The 16,677-nt window shown below is 50.3% G+C and overlaps 9 protein-coding genes across 9 annotated transcripts; 6 read left to right on the plus strand and 3 right to left on the minus strand. All coding sequences in view use genetic code 12, as the record gives it.

The window, feature by feature from the left end:
• Positions 1–64: 64 nt before the first annotated feature.
• On the plus strand, positions 65–1,183 carry RAD14 (Rad14p; the record flags this gene model as incomplete). The annotated part of the gene is made up of 1 exon (XM_034158341.1): positions 65–1,183. The coding sequence occupies one exon, from the start codon at positions 65–67 to the stop codon at positions 1,181–1,183; it is 1,119 nt and encodes a 372-aa protein (XP_034009791.1).
• A 743-nt stretch (positions 1,184–1,926) lies between these two features.
• On the minus strand, positions 1,927–3,159 carry PUS4 (pseudouridine synthase; the record flags this gene model as incomplete). Its single annotated transcript, XM_034158342.1, has 1 exon — positions 1,927–3,159. The coding sequence occupies one exon, from the start codon at positions 3,157–3,159 to the stop codon at positions 1,927–1,929; it is 1,233 nt and encodes a 410-aa protein (XP_034009792.1).
• Positions 3,160–3,555: 396 nt separating this feature from the next.
• Positions 3,556–4,983, plus strand: TIM54 (Tim54p; the record flags this gene model as incomplete). Its single annotated transcript, XM_034158343.1, has 1 exon — positions 3,556–4,983. One exon carries the CDS (start codon positions 3,556–3,558, stop codon positions 4,981–4,983), a length of 1,428 nt encoding a protein of 475 aa, XP_034009793.1.
• A 1,043-nt stretch (positions 4,984–6,026) lies between these two features.
• Positions 6,027–6,521, plus strand: DIURU_005370 (glutathione peroxidase; the record flags this gene model as incomplete). The annotated part of the gene is made up of 1 exon (XM_034158345.1): positions 6,027–6,521. One exon carries the CDS (start codon positions 6,027–6,029, stop codon positions 6,519–6,521), a length of 495 nt encoding a protein of 164 aa, XP_034009794.1.
• An 844-nt stretch (positions 6,522–7,365) lies between these two features.
• Positions 7,366–8,415, plus strand: DIURU_005371 (uncharacterized protein; the record flags this gene model as incomplete). The annotated part of the gene is made up of 1 exon (XM_034158346.1): positions 7,366–8,415. The coding sequence occupies one exon, from the start codon at positions 7,366–7,368 to the stop codon at positions 8,413–8,415; it is 1,050 nt and encodes a 349-aa protein (XP_034009795.1).
• A 1,403-nt stretch (positions 8,416–9,818) lies between these two features.
• ILV5 (ketol-acid reductoisomerase) lies at positions 9,819–11,000 on the plus strand (the record flags this gene model as incomplete). The annotated part of the gene is made up of 1 exon (XM_034158347.1): positions 9,819–11,000. One exon carries the CDS (start codon positions 9,819–9,821, stop codon positions 10,998–11,000), a length of 1,182 nt encoding a protein of 393 aa, XP_034009796.1.
• A 1,748-nt stretch (positions 11,001–12,748) lies between these two features.
• HHO1 (histone) lies at positions 12,749–13,339 on the minus strand (the record flags this gene model as incomplete). The annotated part of the gene is made up of 1 exon (XM_034158348.1): positions 12,749–13,339. The coding sequence occupies one exon, from the start codon at positions 13,337–13,339 to the stop codon at positions 12,749–12,751; it is 591 nt and encodes a 196-aa protein (XP_034009797.1).
• Positions 13,340–14,288: 949 nt separating this feature from the next.
• Positions 14,289–15,119, minus strand: DIURU_005374 (uncharacterized protein; the record flags this gene model as incomplete). The annotated part of the gene is made up of 1 exon (XM_034158349.1): positions 14,289–15,119. The coding sequence occupies one exon, from the start codon at positions 15,117–15,119 to the stop codon at positions 14,289–14,291; it is 831 nt and encodes a 276-aa protein (XP_034009798.1).
• Positions 15,120–15,864: 745 nt separating this feature from the next.
• DIURU_005375 (uncharacterized protein) lies at positions 15,865–16,598 on the plus strand (the record flags this gene model as incomplete). Its single annotated transcript, XM_034158350.1, has 2 exons — positions 15,865–16,487; positions 16,559–16,598. 2 exons carry the CDS (start codon positions 15,865–15,867, stop codon positions 16,596–16,598), a joined length of 663 nt encoding a protein of 220 aa, XP_034009799.1.
• Between the last annotated feature and the right edge of the window lie 79 nt (positions 16,599–16,677).

A 16,677-nucleotide genomic window follows, 5' to 3' on the forward strand; every position in this document is an offset into this window, starting at 1 on the left:
TTAATTTTGGCGTAGTGGTTGGTGGCGATATAGCCATCGTTGCTGTGGTGCGGCTGAGGTCATCATGCCTCCCCGACCACTCAGTGATGCCCAGCGGGCCCGGATCGAAGAGAACCGCAAGCGGGCTCTCGCTCGGCAGGAGCAACGGGGGCAACAAGTGGAGTCGGGACCGATCATTCTGACGTTCGCCAAGGTGGAAAACGGCGCCATCAAACGGTCCCGTATCGAGCTCAGTGATGACCAGCGAGCCCGTATTGAACGGAACCGTCAGCGGGCGTTGGAGATTCGTCGTAAGCGAGCAGGAGAAGCTGGACTTGATACATCGGTTACGGCATCGTCTTCTGCTAGTTCTGGGGCCCCTGCTGCTGCTCCTCCTGAGAATCGAATGGTTCAACCAGATGACAATATTCGCCTTAATAAGAACCAGCACGATTTCGTTGAGAACAAACTGAGGTTTCAGCCACCGCCCATTCGCCGGAAGGACTACATTGAGTACGATTTCTCGACGATGTCGGATAGTAAAGGGGGGTTTATTGCTACTCATGAAGAAGGGAGTGAGGGTGGCGAATCTTTGAAAGACTGGAAGGAAAAGCAAGAGCGACGGCCGTTGCGAGAACCTGCACCTCCTATCGACCCAACCACAGCCCCTAAATGCTTTGAATGTGATCTGATAGAGATTGACGCCCAACTATATGAGAAGTTCAATGCTAGGGTGTGCAAACAATGTAAGCGTGAGCACCGTGATAAGTACTCGCTTTTGACTAAGACCGAGTGTCGTGAAGACTACTTTTTAACTGAACCTGAGCTTCAGGATGTGAAAATCTTACCTCGAATTGAGAAAGCTAATCCTCATGGGTTCAGTCGAATGCAGTTATTTCTCCGGTATCAAGTCGAGGAGTTTGCCTGGAAAAAATGGGGCGGTCCTGATGAGCTAGATGCTGAATGGGAACGGCGACAGGCAGTCAAACTCAAGCGGAAAGAGAAGCGATACCAACAAGAGTTGAAAGAGATGCGGAAAAAGACTAGAGCCGAAGAGTATACCCGTAAGTTGAGAAACGGAGAAGGCATGGTTGAACGTCACGTTCACGACTGGTCGGCGCCAATGGTCATTGACGAAGCTAATAGAATCATGAAGCGGCGGTGCATTGACTGTGGTATGGAAATGGAAGAAGTGTATATATAGGGTTTAAAAGTTATGGGTTTGGGAAATGTGCACCGCTCACGTGGTTAATAATACTTTCGTTATAATGCTATCAAAATCACGTTCTATATTGTAAAGAATTGACCGATTTTGGCGGCAATATTGCAGTTCAGTTAAGATCGTACCATATAGCTGTTTCCGAAAGAAGTCAGATTGGTCAGTTTGTCCGAGTTGGTTAAGGAGTGTGATTAGAATCTTGTTCTAACCATCACATGCTCTCTGAGCGCATAGGTTCGAATCCTGTAGCTGACGTCTATTTTTCGCTTTTTGCACCACTAAACCAGTGAATACATCATCAAAGAATTCAATTTGAGTCTGTTGATACCACTCTTCGTTAGATTTGTAGTTTTGGTGAAGCTTCATGCGACCCTGGCAAACAAACAAAACGTTGCTTTTTAACAAAAACGCATGATATACTTACAACTGATAAATTTAAGTTTTCAGAATTTCCACCAAAATTATGATTGGCAACTATGTAGATAGATGAAAGTGATCATATATTCCTCAAATTCAAAGCGAATAGATTCCATCAAAAATCAAAACATTTCTGAGCTACAAGTTGAATCAGTGAGTAAAGTTCGTCATAGTCACCAGAACTCTGCGGATCGACTTCTTGTCTTGATCACTTGACGTTGTCTGATAACTCTGAGCTCATTGATAACTTAAAAGAGTCATCGATGCTTTCCAACTACAAATGTACACCAAAATCATTGTCTATAAAATTCCTATTCCGATTCCTCAAGTTTCCGCTTTTGGGGTACAACCTTTTCCGCTTCTTCTTTGTCTTCTTTGTCTTCTTCTTTGTCTTCTTTGTCTTCTTTTTTGCCTTCCTCAACCTTACCATCGTCTTCAGTTGTCAACTTCATTTCCTCCACCACCTTAGCTTGTTTGGCCAAAGCTTCAGGAACATCGACGGTGCCGGGCTCGGCGTCGAGAACTTGCTTTAATACCGGGCCCCACACGGTGGAGTCGCCTTCGAAATCTTCAAGAGTAAAAGTGTTTTTGCCAAGTTCCCATTCACCTTGCTTAGCTCTAATCAATTCAACCATATACGCCAGCGACTCAAGCGCCTTACCAAAGTCACTGATCAAACTGCGAATGTAGGTACCTGAGCTCACCGATGACGTGAACTCGACCATGGGAAGCTTCTCCGGAAGAGTATCTTCTTCGAGCGGTTTGGGGCGAGGCATCTGATAGTCATCGCCTTGCTTAGCCATAAACTCTTCCGAGAAGAATAATTGAGCATCGTTCAACGTAGGGTTGTTGATGAGGCCGTGTTCTTTAGGCACCCCGTTTTCGTCCAATTGACTCTCAAGCTTAACAAATTCGTGGTCAGTAGACAAGATGTTGTCTTCATTAAGCTCCAAAAAATTCACTTTGACATCACGGACTTTAATCTTATCCATAGGCAACGGGATCCCCTCACGAGCATATTCGTAAAGCGGCTTACCGTTCACTTTTAAAGCCGAGAAGATGGGTGGAGTCTGCTTTAAGTTGCCGATAAACTTCTGCGGCGTTTCCAACACCATTTCCTTTGTGATGTGGTCAATCGGGTTTTTAGTGATGATCTCGCCTTCGCAATCACCAGTGGTAGTGGAAATACCCAATAACGCTTTGGTCTTGTATACTTTAGTACACTGAGTCAAATACGGCTGTAACTTCTTCGTGCCGCTGCCAACACCGATGATAAGCACCCCCAGGGCTAATGGGTCAAGAGTACCGCCGTGGCCAATTTTAACCTGTAACTTCTTGACCTTATTTTTGATCTTATCCTTGGACCACCGTGACGTCAGAAGGTCTTCCATCCGCTTGTTGCGAGCATCGATCATATCCGCCTGAAACGCCGGCGACTTGGTGAAGATGGTCTGGATCTTGCTGATGAACTGGGCACTGCTCACCCCCAGGGGCTTCTCAACGGCAAACACTCCATTCATGTTCCGCCCTAGGTATTTGTACATTCGCGATGAGACGTGAGAAAAGACCCCCGCCGGTGGATGTGGAGGAGAGGCAAAAGTGAGTAAATTGGTTGTAGTAGAGTAGTGATAGCTTCGATGTTACCGATAGGTTGAAGGTAAAACGTTTGTGACTTGATTGTTAGGTGTAGTGGCTACTTTTAATATATTTGTGGGGAACTTGATAGTAAGTAAACGCGGCTGCACTTAGTGTAAATAAATCAAGCCAGGTCTGTGATAAATTGAAAAAATTGTTATAGTAGCAAGTTCATATCGCTAATGATAGAACAAACTTCACAATTATTAGATCATCACTGGCTATAGTCCAGTCCTAGTCACTGCCACTCTGGGTGGGTACTGTCTGGCAAATTTTCAGTGCGACCAGGTCTGGAGTCAGCCATCATGGACCCCAAACAAACCCCCGGTCGGGACTCCAAGGGCGAGCCCAAGCCCGAGGCCAAAGTTGATGTCAAGGGGGACGGTGCCGAGGCGAAACCTAGCGCCAAAGCTGAGGCGAAGCCGCGGCCCAAGATCGTGTTTAAGAACCCGGCATTCCGTGCCATGGGGCTCAAGCAGATCACGTTGCCGCTGAGAAACTGGATCATCTTCTGGACGGTGGTGGGGCTGATTGGCGGAGCTATTTATTACGATAACCGTGAACGCAAAGCTGTTCGCCAGCGGTTATGTGACCAGCTTGCTCCCTTAGGTGAGCGCACTTACCATGCCAATGAGTTACCGCGGAAATTGACCATCTACATCGCCCCTCCTCCCGACGACTACCTTGACGAGTCGGTGAAATTGTTCCGCAAATACATCAAGCCGTTCTTCAACGCTGCTGCCCTTGATTTTGAGATTTTCTCCGAGAGAAGACAGGGGGACATCAGAGCCACTGTGGCGCAAAAGATCCGAGAGTTGAGACAGAAACAGGTTGACGACCGGGTCAAGGCTGAGCTCGAGCGTCAACAGAAGCAAAAGGAGGCGCTGTGGTCGGCTACCATTGCCAGAGAGTGGGGTAAAGTGAAGGGGGTATTCTCCAAGCGCAATATTGAGGAGGAAGAAGAACGTACCACTCCCCTTAGAGATCTTTATAACACTCTGGACGTGTTGGGTCTTTATAAGGTGATGGAACCGATCAAAGTGGTGAAAGAAGACTCTTTAGACACCGTCCACGCCGGTGGGGTGGTGTGTATTGGTCGTGGGGCGTACAAGGAATACTTGCACGGGGTCCACGAAGGGTTATTAGGGCCTTTGACTAAACCTGATTGGCTTGTTGAACAAGAGGAGCAAGAACGGAGAGAGAGAATGGTGAAGAAGCTTAAAGACCAAGCTAAGGATAAAGGTGAAGACCCCGAGTTGATCACCCTTGATCTGATTGATCCCACTCAACCGTTCGAAGAAGAGGCCCCCGTGACTAAACCCTTCATCAAGACGGAAGACTACGCTAATGCTCCCCTTGCGCCTGAGCTTAATATGACTCAGATGGTGCTTAATGACGATGGCGTCCCCGTGGTGTTTGAGCAGCCGGTGTACGTGATCCCGGTGCCCAATTTGAGTGGGTTCCGCAACTTCCCGCGGATGATCTACCGGTGGTTCCACAAGCGTGATCTCGCTGAGGCGATGGCGGAACGGGCGTTGGTGGTGATCAACGACGCCCCGCGACCGTTTGAGTTTAAGGATACCATGGCTGCCGGCGAGGAGGAGCTTGACTGGCCCAAAAAGTGGGTGGAACGGGGCAAGGAGCGTGGCTCGGAGTGGGTGCAAGAACTTATCACCGACGATCGGGTGACGGGTCGCATGAGAACGTACGAGGGCACCACCAAGGAATTGTAAATAGACAATAACGCATTGTTAATACAGCGGTTTTTTCAGAACTCATCTTGCTTAGTTAATCGGGGAACGGCCCTGGCAACGCTTTTCAGCTCACTTAACGACGGAAACAATGTCAATTATGGGGGTGAATGCGAATGGTAATTAGTCTATACAATGGCAAATGATAAGCGTTTTTCAATTCGAGCTAGTCTGATTGCCAAGTTTGGAGTTTATGCTGATATGAGGACTTAGTACCGCTAGGTAGAGTCCCAGTGGCTAGTGTGAATGTTTCACAATTAATATCGAATTGTTTTTTATTTCGTAGGGGTGGCTGCACAGGTGATGTGAACCGGCATACCCTGGCTTTCGCGTCTATACTCTCGTGCGAGGGATGTCCCACCCGCTAAGGGAGATTGCCACCACAACCAGGGAATGGTGCTATCTGGAGGAGATTGGTGCTGCAAAGAGCAAGGAGAGACAATGAGCAATGGTCATTTTGGAGTCATAGTATCATCAATTGATTCCGCCAAGGCGGGCGACACGGGATGTGACGGTTAGAGCGTGATGGGGTTACTAACTGGAGGGCGCAGGGTTATCACAATCATGCCGCTTACCTGATCAAGGGGAGATCAAGGGTGCGTTTATTTACAGATAGGGGAAAATGACAGGGGAAAGCACTGTGAGGGAGATACCGGTCCGGAATGTGGGCAGCGTGTCCCGACGTAGCATTACCACATACACCATAAAAAGACTACCCCTTATACACGCAAAGTCAACACGAATCGACTCAAAGTGTAGGTGGGATACGAAAGGGCGTGATCGTCATGCCAACATGTTCACCGGACCAGCGGCCGGAGACTGGCCCAACTATCGGGGAATCTCCGAAGCGCAAGTTACGCTTGCTATGCAGTGTCAAGCGCAAACTGTGGGGCGATGGGCCGTTACAATCATCAAACCAGGTAAAAAGTTGTGGTGTAATTTGGTTGGAGCACGACCTTTGGCACACCCCCCCAGCCGCACCTCCCTAAAAAGGCTACCATAGCGAACGCCACCAGCCCCCCCTAATGTCTAAGTTCTACGATTTGGCCCCCAAAGACGCCCAAGGCAACCCGTTCCCGTTCTCCGAGCTCAAGGGCAAGGTGGTGGTGATTGTCAATGTCGCCTCCAAGTGCGGGTTCACCCCTCAGTACAAGGATTTGGAGAAGTTGAATGAGAAGTACAAGGACCAGCCCGTGCAAATCATCGGGTTCCCCTGTAACCAGTTTGGTGGCCAGGAGCCGGGGTCCGACAAGGACATCCAGAACTTCTGTTCATTAAACTACGGGGTGACGTTCCCCGTGCTTGCCAAAGTCGATGTCAACGGCGACAACGCCGACCCCGTGTACAAGTACCTTAAGAGCCAGAAGAGCGGCTTGCTTGGGCTCACGCGCATCAAGTGGAACTTCGAGAAGTTTCTCATCGACCAGAACGGCACCGTGGTCGAGCGGTTTGGCCTGATTACCAAGCCCCAGCTGTTGGAGCCCAAGATCGACGCGTTGTTGAAAAACGGTAAGTTGTAGAGAGATAGGGGTCGTGTGTATCCGTATCTGGTAGTGATCGCCGGTTATAGCTAATAGTGTTTTTTTCCTTGTTTATTTCTGTTTAAACGCCAAACAACCATAACCAGCGGCAGCGCCGACACCGGCCCATTCAGGCATCCGAATGCCGCGAACGACGTGGCATCACCAAAAATACGTTTTATTTGCCACCATGACTCACGCTACGTCTCCCCAGGGCTAATGATAGTTACACCACGGGCTTACTGTGGCCTAGTTGCTTTCCAGCGTGTGGCGGGGGGCCACTCTTCACCACAGTCTAGGCTAGTCTCTCCACACTCTAGACGCTCGCCACAGTTTCTTTTAAATTCCACCCGATTCCTAAATCAGTAGTGTGCGCACCAAAACCCCACCTGGCGAGGTGCAGCACTCCCCTCAGTCAGGCTACCCCAGCTTTTCAGTTGGGCGATTACTAAGGCCAGCCCGCTTTCAAAACTACCATAATTCAAGGGTTAAATTGAGTGTAATGCCTATTATGTTCTTTTCTTGATCTAGATTATGCAGTGGTATCCCTTTATCTCGCTGCCAGCTATCACTGACGTTATCTCTCATCCCATTGTGTCTCCTCTCCTCCAGTTTGTCGCCCCTGGTGGCGAGCCCGTGCGCCACACAAAATAACACCCACAATTTTCCGAATACCCTCACTAAATTCCCCCTATATAACCAAGCGCCCCCCCAAGCCCCCCGCCACTATCCTAACCGCTGTCAGTTAACCGTCCCACCAAGAAAAAGGTTTTTTGCATCCTTCTAGCCTTTGCCCCTTCCCCTTCCCCTCCACACGTTATTACTATTACTAGTACATTTTTGCATGGACTCTTACCGAGTGTTGCGCCAGTTACAGCTGGGTCTGTTTGGCCTGGTGCTGTTGGCCGCTAAAAACGGGCTGGCAGACAAGGTGTGCATCAAGCGGGTGGCCAAGCGGCTGGTGGCCACCCGTGAGATCGAGATGTTGACGGCAGTGGGGCGCCACCCGGGGGTGTGCCAGTTGCTCGAGTGGTTTGAGGATGACGGCGACATGGTGTTGGTGCTTGAGTACTGCGCCGGCGACGTCTACGACTTGATCCACGAGCGTGATTTGACCATCGACGAGTGTGTCCGCCTCGCCACTCAGTTGGGAGCGGCGGTGGCCCACGCCCACGCTCAAGGTGTATACCACCGCGACATCAAGCCGGAAAACATCTTGTACGACTTTGACGGCAACTTCAAGTTGTGTGACTGGGGGCTTGCCACCTCCCACCGCATTTGCGACGAGATGAACGTCGGCACCGAGAAGTACATGGCCCCCGAGATGTTTGACGAGGCCGCCGGCGGCGCTGCGGGGAACACCCGCTACGACGCCGCTTTGGCCGACTACTGGGGCGTCGGTATCACGTTGTTGGCCCTGATCTTTGGCCTGGCGCCATTCAAGCCGACGACGGTCGACGACGCCAACTTCCGCACCTTCTGCCAGTCGCCGCAGATCTTGTACGACATCTACCCTAACATGAACCTGACGTGCTACGAAACCTTCACCCTGACCATCGTCCGCGTCGTCCCCGAGCTGCGGGACTTGACGGCGTTTGTGTCGCAATTCGAGCTCAAGCTGGCCTACGGGTTCACCGTCGACGAGTACCACGACAACTACGCCGCCGACGCCCACGACGACGACGTGTTTGCCGCCGACATGCTGCGGGCGTCGACGATGTTCGACCGCGGCGGCCGCCAACACTCGTCGTTTGACAATACTCTCCCCACGCTCATCCTGCTGGTGAAGCTGACGAAGCTGTGGTGCGACATGGACGACACCGACGACGCCGAGTTCCACCAGCAGATCGACGCCATCTTCAAGAAGCTCGGCGGGCTCCACGTGAGGGAATAAATCTGCATTATCCACTATATATACGACTCGCGAGTAACGACCATCGCATAAATATACGACGACACGAACAAAAAAAAAAAAAAATTGCTAGTAGTTGTGAAGTTGAATTGGTATTCTTTCCATTTACCCCTTCAAATCATATAGTTCAAGTTCACAATACGACTGATAACTTGTGGTTACATGAATGGTAATTAATTTGAAGAAGCTCAAACCTTGTGTGGACCTCATCCTTTATTTCCTTGGTTGTGACAAGCATTGGATTGATAAAAGTTTCGTAAACAACTTGTACTTCCACTTAATTCCAAAGTATTCGCAATGAAGTTTCAGATCAGATCAATATACGAAGACCTAATGCCGACGACAATTCCGATATTATCCATAAGTGAGTATACGAAATAAATAGTGCACGTTGCTTTGAAAGTATTGCTTCTAATAGATCTTCGTTCAATCAAACAGACTTCTCTCGATTACCGGTGAACGACTTAAATCCTCTTTCGAATCATTCTTGTTAAGTAGGATGTACTCCACACTATGTGAAGTCAGTCATCCCCTCAAGGCTAGTTTTACTTTGACAATTATCAATCATTGGATGTTCTCTTTAGGTCAATACCTCCATAAAACTCTACTACACCCTAATGCCGACCCCTCCCTCTGGCTGGCACACTCTCTAACCGCCTAAACCGGGCTGACTCATTACTACCAACGCCTATACCGGGTACAGGCGGTGTGGTATTGGTGTTTTCGGCAGTATACTGCCTCCGGTATAGGCCTCAGTTAAGGTTGCATGAACGCCCAGCGGCGACGCCGTTTACGCTGCGATCAAATTCTCCGATCGCATCGCTCGCCGCCCAATTAAAGGCGCCAGATTAGGGCACAGTAGACAAGTGAGAATGGTCAGTACGGGCGTGATTTAGCATGAAAAACATCAAGATATTCAAGTTTGGTAGCTATAATGGTAACAGCAGTTGCTGGGGCGCCCTGTACCGGGCATGAGGGCCTGAACCGGGGCTGCAAGCGAACGTCCCGCCACGTTCGCCTGTAGCGGCCCGGTGCCGCGCACCCTGAGTCACCGTCTCCACATCATGTGACATGAGGTGCAGCGCGACCTTTCGGCCAGGAGGAACCAGTGGTTATGGGTGAGTATAGTGTGGAAATCGGGGTCGAAATGAGCTAACAACAGGATAATCCTTTATAATTCATTGAGGTAGTCACCTAGTCGCATCAAATCGCGTTTTTCCCATCGTTTTTCTCCACTTTTTCACTTGGTTTCTTCCCGTTTTCACCGTTTCGTCCCCGCGTCGAGCAACTGAAAAATTTCCCCCGAGTCGAACACTATAAATTCGGCGAGCCCCCCCCCTACCAATTTTTTCTCTCCATCCACTAAATACAAATTCACATTTAGCATGTCTTTCAGAGCTGCTGCCCGGATTGCCAGAACCGCCGCCATCAAGCCCGTGATGGCCCCCAGAGCCATGACCACCCTCGCCAGAGCCGTGGCCACCAAGCCTGCCGCCGTCAACTTCGTCGCCACCAGAGGTGTCAAGACCATCAACTTTGGTGGTACCAACGAAGTCGTCCACGAAAGATCGGACTGGCCCCAAGAAAAGTTGTTGGACTACTTCAAGAACGACACCCTCGCCATGATTGGTTACGGGTCGCAAGGTTACGGCCAAGGTCTCAACTTGAGAGACAACGGCCTCAACGTCATTGTCGGTGTGAGAAAGGACGGTGCCTCGTGGAAGGCCGCCATTGAAGACGGGTGGGTTCCCGGCGAAAACTTGTTCGACGTCAACGAAGCCATCTCCAAGGGTACCATCATCATGAACTTGTTGTCGGACGCCGCCCAATCGGAAACCTGGGAATCGATCAAGCCCCAATTGACCGAAGGCAAGACCTTGTACTTTGCCCACGGTTTCTCCCCCGTGTTCAAGGAATTGACCAAGGTCGAACCTCCTAAGAACATCGACGTCATCTTGGTTGCCCCCAAGGGTTCGGGTAGAACCGTGCGTTCGTTGTTCAAGGAAGGCCGTGGTATCAACTCGTCGTACGCCGTGTGGAACGACGTCACCGGCAAGGCTGAAGAAAAGGCCATTGCCCTCGCCGTCGCTGTCGGTTCCGGTTACGTGTACCAGACCACTTTCGAACGTGAAGTCAACTCCGACTTGTACGGGGAAAGAGGGTGCTTGATGGGGGGTATCCACGGGATGTTCCTCGCCCAATACGAAGTGTTGAGAGAAAACGGCCACACCCCCTCGGAAGCGTTCAACGAAACCGTTGAGGAAGCCACCCAATCGTTGTACCCTTTGATCGGTAAGTACGGCATGGACTACATGTACGACGCCTGCTCGACCACCGCCAGAAGAGGTGCCCTCGACTGGTACCCCGTGTTCAAGGACGCGTTGAAGCCCGTGTTCGAAGACTTGTACCAATCGGTTAAGACCGGTAAGGAAACCCAGAGATCGCTCGACTTCAACTCGCAAGCCGACTACAGAGACAAGTTGGAAAAGGAATTGCAAACGATCAGAGACATGGAAATCTGGAGAGTGGGCAAGGAAGTGAGAAAGTTGAGACCCGAAAACAACTAGATCACTTTTTCTCAGTGAAAAAAACCTTTTGCCGCTAGCGGCGTGTACTTTACTTCTTTGGTCATGAATGACTTAACGATAATTGCATATAGAACTTGTTTGACGAATAAACTGTTCCCGATAAAATAATCCAACTTTGTAAGCGCTTTTGCCAAAACCTCGTATCCCTGCCGATCCAACCGCACTAAGGAGGTTCTTTGTGCCCCCCCCTTAACCTTATGATACCGGCAGTACCGAGATATTTACACCGTGAAACCCCGAGAGATTATATTCGCCAAAATGGCTATATCGGCAATCGAAAATGACTAAAGCGATCCCGATTACTAAATTGACGAAGGTTTTACAGGCTCGTCCCCATGTGAAACACTTTTGTCACTGGCTAATCGTGGGGGCGCCGTCAGTGGGGGGAGCCTATGAGTCATTCGCGTATTTAGTCACGGCCAAGCACGAGGAAAGCGTGGCTAGCATTTATGAGGGGAGGGAGGGGGAAAACGTCGCACAAATGTCGGATCCTCACTTACCTGCAGTACTTGGTCTAGATTCTTTTTTTTTTTTTGTATTTTATTTTTCTTAGTGCTCCGACGATGAGGTCTGATCTCCTAATAGCGACACCACTTGGCAATAACCAAAAAAAAAAGTCTTGGTAATCAGAGAGGCGTAGGCAGACCCTATGGCACCCCGTATATGTAGCGAAAAAAAGTCGTTTGATTATTAAGCAAATCCTTTGGAAGGGAGAGGCGGTGGCGACGTCAGCGTTTTTGACGATAAATGGCGCTGACTCAGCAGCACACCCACACACACCACACTCACGGGCGTCCGGTGCGTACCCCACAACCGCCAGGCCGCATGCAAATATGTACGTGATGGTGACTGGAACGGCAGGCGAAAGATTGCTCGGCCCACAGCCGCCATCGCCCCACATGTATAAATATATATAAGTACATCGCGCCCACGATCTTTACAAATTAAAATCGTTTATCAGTTTACCATGCATTGCGGACGGTGCCAGTGCCCTTCAGCGACCCACATTCGGACCCATATTGGCGAAGGCCACACCAGTCTATTCTGCTCCCAGTGTAATACCACGTGCAAGACCCGGTTGAGCTGAGACCCTCAATACTTTATTGATTAAGAGAATAATCTGGTTTGAGCTGGTCTCGCCGGGAGCTGTTTTGGTTGTTCTTTTTTATGGTGTTTTTTTATCGGTTTTTTGGTGACTGCTATTGTTCGTCACCAGGCGCGGCAGGTATAGCCGCGCGGGCCCATTAGATAGTTAATACATTTTTACTTTCTATAATTGAGACGAGTGCAATATGCAGGAGTGGGGGTCAGGGCGCATGTCGCGCACAGGTGTTCGTCTTGCACCACTTTAGCGTTAGTAATGGGCCGTTGAGTGTGGGGGACAACCGATCTCGGGAGAACGATCAACGTCACGTGGACACCACTAGATATTTACACCTGTAGTTGTGATTAGAATTGTATGAGATTTATATAACTTATTAGTGCTTACTAGACGAGACCACATAACTACCACGGTGACCACGGTGTACCTCTTCGGTTGCGCTTGGCACAAACGCAGACATTTCTTCTACGCCACACAAAGAACATACATTACAATCATAAAACAAAATTACAAACTGGCACTTCGAATGACACAAAAAAACGATTCACTTCCACTAAAAGCGAAACGTCTTTCGTCATCATCTCGAAAGTAGTAATATTAGAAAAGCAAGATAAAATCGCAACCTTCACGCAGATACCCGAGTCAGCCTTCTCGTTGACGCCGCTTTCGTGGGCCGGCTCAGCTTCGGTGCCGTCTTCGCCTTAGCCTTGGTAGGTTTAGCCTTAGTGGTGGTATCTTTAGTCTTTGACTTGGCCGCGTCCTTAGGTTCCTTGGCTTTGGTGCCGTTAGCCTTAGGCGGCAGTTTCAGCTTAGTGGCACTCTTAGCCTTCACTTTCTCGGTCAATTTCGACTGGTCCTTAATCTTACCCGTCAGCGCTCGGCGAGGGGTGGCCACGGGTTTATTATTGCGAGTAGTGGTGCGGCTAGGTTTCGACGCCTTTGACATCGACGAGCTCCGCGGTCGTTTAGCGGCGGTGGCGGCTCTCGTCTTTGACGCCACCGGCTTCTTATCCTTGTTCACGAGCAAAATCGGCCCCAGCGGGCCCTTGGGCTGTCTAAACCGGCCCTGCTCGACCCCCTTGCGCACCGCATTGTTGAAGAGCGCTCGGAAACCAGGTTGAGTGAGCGAGTACGTGTCTTGCACGTACTTCAGCACCGCCTGGCGCAGCGACCCGTGGTCGTCGTGCTTGAGCGAGGTGATGGCCTCGGAAATCATATCTAAAACGGTGTTAGTTCGTCTATGTGTTGGGCAATTGTGCCAGATGTGGTGCCCAATTTGGATTAGATCAAAGACACACATTCCTCGGTGACGCGACAGGCAAACACCGCTCTCGCTCGTGTCGTCAACGCGACAACTCCGAAAATTGCCTCCCACCCCTTAAAACGTAAACAAATTGGAAACGAGCCAAGGAAAGCAATTGAAGGGGCTGGCGGTGGTGAGGGTCAAAATTGACAAACAAAGCGTCAACGGAGTAATGGTCTCTGATCATAACAAATAGAAGCATTCAGCAATGATAACGAAAATAAAACGTACCAGCGTAGGTGGGATGGCTAGCGTGGCCAGCGGCAACTTTGACTGCCATAGTACAATTGAAGAAACAAACGGCGAAGGAGAAAACTCTTGGGTTAGTTAGAAATTTTAAAAGTGGGGGGGGGCAGGGTGCCGCCTTTTTATGAGATACGGTGAGGGGTGTGGCAGGCAGGTCACGCACCTCAAGTGCCAGATTGGGAGTGGTGATGCACTGCCGACGATGGGCTGGGGACAGCCGTGCCCCCGCCTAAAATGTGGCGACGAAGGTGATTACAATAGTACTGCTAAATCTTTGTTTACTGCCAATTTGGTGGTGTAATCATCATTTCAAAAAAATGGTCACCGCAAATCGGCGAACGTAATTTTGCTCGCCAATTTCAAACAATAACAATTGAACCATCCAGAGCATGCCCCCACAATTTGTGGTTTATTTTTAAAAAAAGCCCGGCGCCGTTTTGGCTTAGACAGCAACCATACTCGACATTTAGGTTTGACACCGTACATCACCGATCTCACCGGTGGCCATTGTTTAGTGTATATATATATTCGATAGAAAAAACGTAAAAGCAGACCATGATAGAAAAAATAATATGACATTAACCCTCCCCTCTCTTCATAACTCATTAAGACCGGTCTAGGGACACACCTCGGCCTCGGTCCAGTGGCCCTCGGAGTGGCCGCTGTCGTCGTCGTCGAGCTGGTACACCCACCGCTTATCGCGCTCGAGGTCCAACACGTCGACGCGGTCGGCGAAGAGCGCCACCACGGCGAAGTTGACGAGGCCGGCAGTATCCTTTTTGCCGTCGACGCCACGTTTGATCAGGTCGATCAAAAGTAGCAGCTCGTCGGTGATATCGCTCGCCGGCGGCGGGCGGCGGAACAGCTGGCGGAGCGGTTTCAGCAACTTGTCCCAGTGGCGGCGGATCTCGTCGTGCCAGTCCTGGGCCAGCGGCGGCTGGAGATTGAACTGGGCGAGCGTGGTGTAGCTGTCGTCCTTGGTGTGGAGCTGGCTCAATTGCGACGGGGACACGATCGCCGCCAGCAACGGCTTATTCGGCGTAGCTTTGGTCGCCGGCACCGCCAACTCAAGCAGATCATCATCGTCTGAATTGACTGCTTCTCTGGGAGCTTGGGGGATCGAGATCGCCGGGTGGTGGTCGTCGTCGATGATTCGGGCGCGGCCTTGGAGGCGGAACTGGCGCTTTAAGCTGGGGAACCAGAACACCGCTTCCACACGATCGTTGGCCCGGATCTGCTGGTATTTGCCCATGCGCTTATCGGTGGTGCAGCAGATGACGTTGGTGGTCTTGTCGTCGAACAAAAACCCCCGGTAGACGACGGTTCGGACGTGGGGCCATCCGTGGCTGTCGACGGTGGCGAGCTGGAACAGGACAAACGGGGCGGGCTCGGTGTCGACGGCACTGACAAAGAGAGGCACCCAGGGGGCCATGAACTGGTAGTGCATTGGCAACCGACGGGGGAGATACCGATGGATAATGAGTGGCAGGTTTTTGGGGCAGCGGCGGTGAGGCGGACCCCGGAAGACTAAAAAAGTTTCTCTTGCGGCACCAGCAGATACCGATGGGGCAACTGCCGAAAGCGAGGCAGGCAGAACGGCAAACGGCTAACCCAGACAGTCGCTGGAGATAAATGAATTTTATAAAAAAAAAGGTTGATGTAGAGAGGTTTTTATAGGGGTGGTGATGGGGGAGGGGTTGGGGAGTTGACGGGGAATGGAGGGGAGGGATCGTGTGATTATGGCGGTGTTGTCTGCAGGCAACATCGATTACGGTCGCGAGGGAGTAACGCGAGGCACTACGATGTCGTGATTAGGCGGCGGGGCACACGATTGGGCCAGACGTCACATCGCTCGTACGAGGGCATCCCACGTGGAGCCAGGCCGCACGGAGACGGCTGTCCCCCACCGCGCCGAAAAAAATCGGACACTACTCGTGTAATTTATATGATTTTTAAGAAGTAGCTTAATTGGTGTAAATGGTTTAATTTGGGTTAATTAGTGATTTATTAGGTTTTAATTTGATTCCATTGATCTAGTTTGATTTGCTTTTGTCTGATCTGTGGGTATTGTGTCATTCTCTGCTATTGTTTCCCAATTTGCCGGAGATGTCGCTATCGCGAAATATATAGAACTGTCGTGCTGCAATAGGTAATGGTAGTGTATGGATGCGCCGCGCACCTGTATTACCACAATGGGTGAGATGAGGGTCGTTACTAATGATGATAAGACTGCCATTACTCCACCGCCGTCATGGCCACCAGTGGTCCGAGTCGATGTGTTGACTAATTCGGAGCTTCCGGAACTGGCAGTGCCCATCAAATTAGGGGAAACCGACTCCATTACCGATTTAGTGGCTCAGGCATGGAATGACGCCAATAGCTATTTCCACGCCACCAACGAAGAAAACGAGATTACCGTAACTCCAGGCAATATAGTGGTTGTGGTGGATGATGGTACGTTCCACCGAATTCCCAAAATCGAAGGCGCTACCATAAAACAAGTGTCTGGATCTAAACAGGGCCACGGGGCTAAAAGAGCTACCTATAAGAGGAAAATAACCATCACCAAATGGGCTAAACAATTGCAATACGTGTTATCGGTGGCATTTGGCGAATGCAAGTATTTATTACTATCTCCTTCTACCCCGGAAACCCCGATCAATTGGACTATTACGGCGTCTACCGTCCAAAATCTTCTGCCATTGACGGCAGAAATTGACGACGACGACGACAACGAAGCGGTGTACGAGTACGCCAGTCTTGTGTTGCTTAACTCGCTGACGCTTACGGAGACGGTGGACCCGTTTTTGTGTCAGTATCTGCCTCCCGAAGCCACCACCGAGTTGATCACCGAGGACGACTTAAAATTGGCAGTTGTGGACCAAGTGCCGAAAGCAGTGGCGGCATCGATCTTGCAAACTGGTAATTTCCGCATTCTTCGAGTGCTGAGCCACCACCAGGAATGGCTCTATGTTAAACGGGGCAATGACGTCATCACCACCTAT

This window comes from Diutina rugosa (assembly GCF_008704595.1).
Source record: "Diutina rugosa strain CBS 613 chromosome Unknown scaffold21_size185207, whole genome shotgun sequence".
In the NCBI taxonomy this organism is placed as follows: domain Eukaryota; kingdom Fungi; phylum Ascomycota; class Pichiomycetes; order Serinales; family Debaryomycetaceae; genus Diutina; species Diutina rugosa.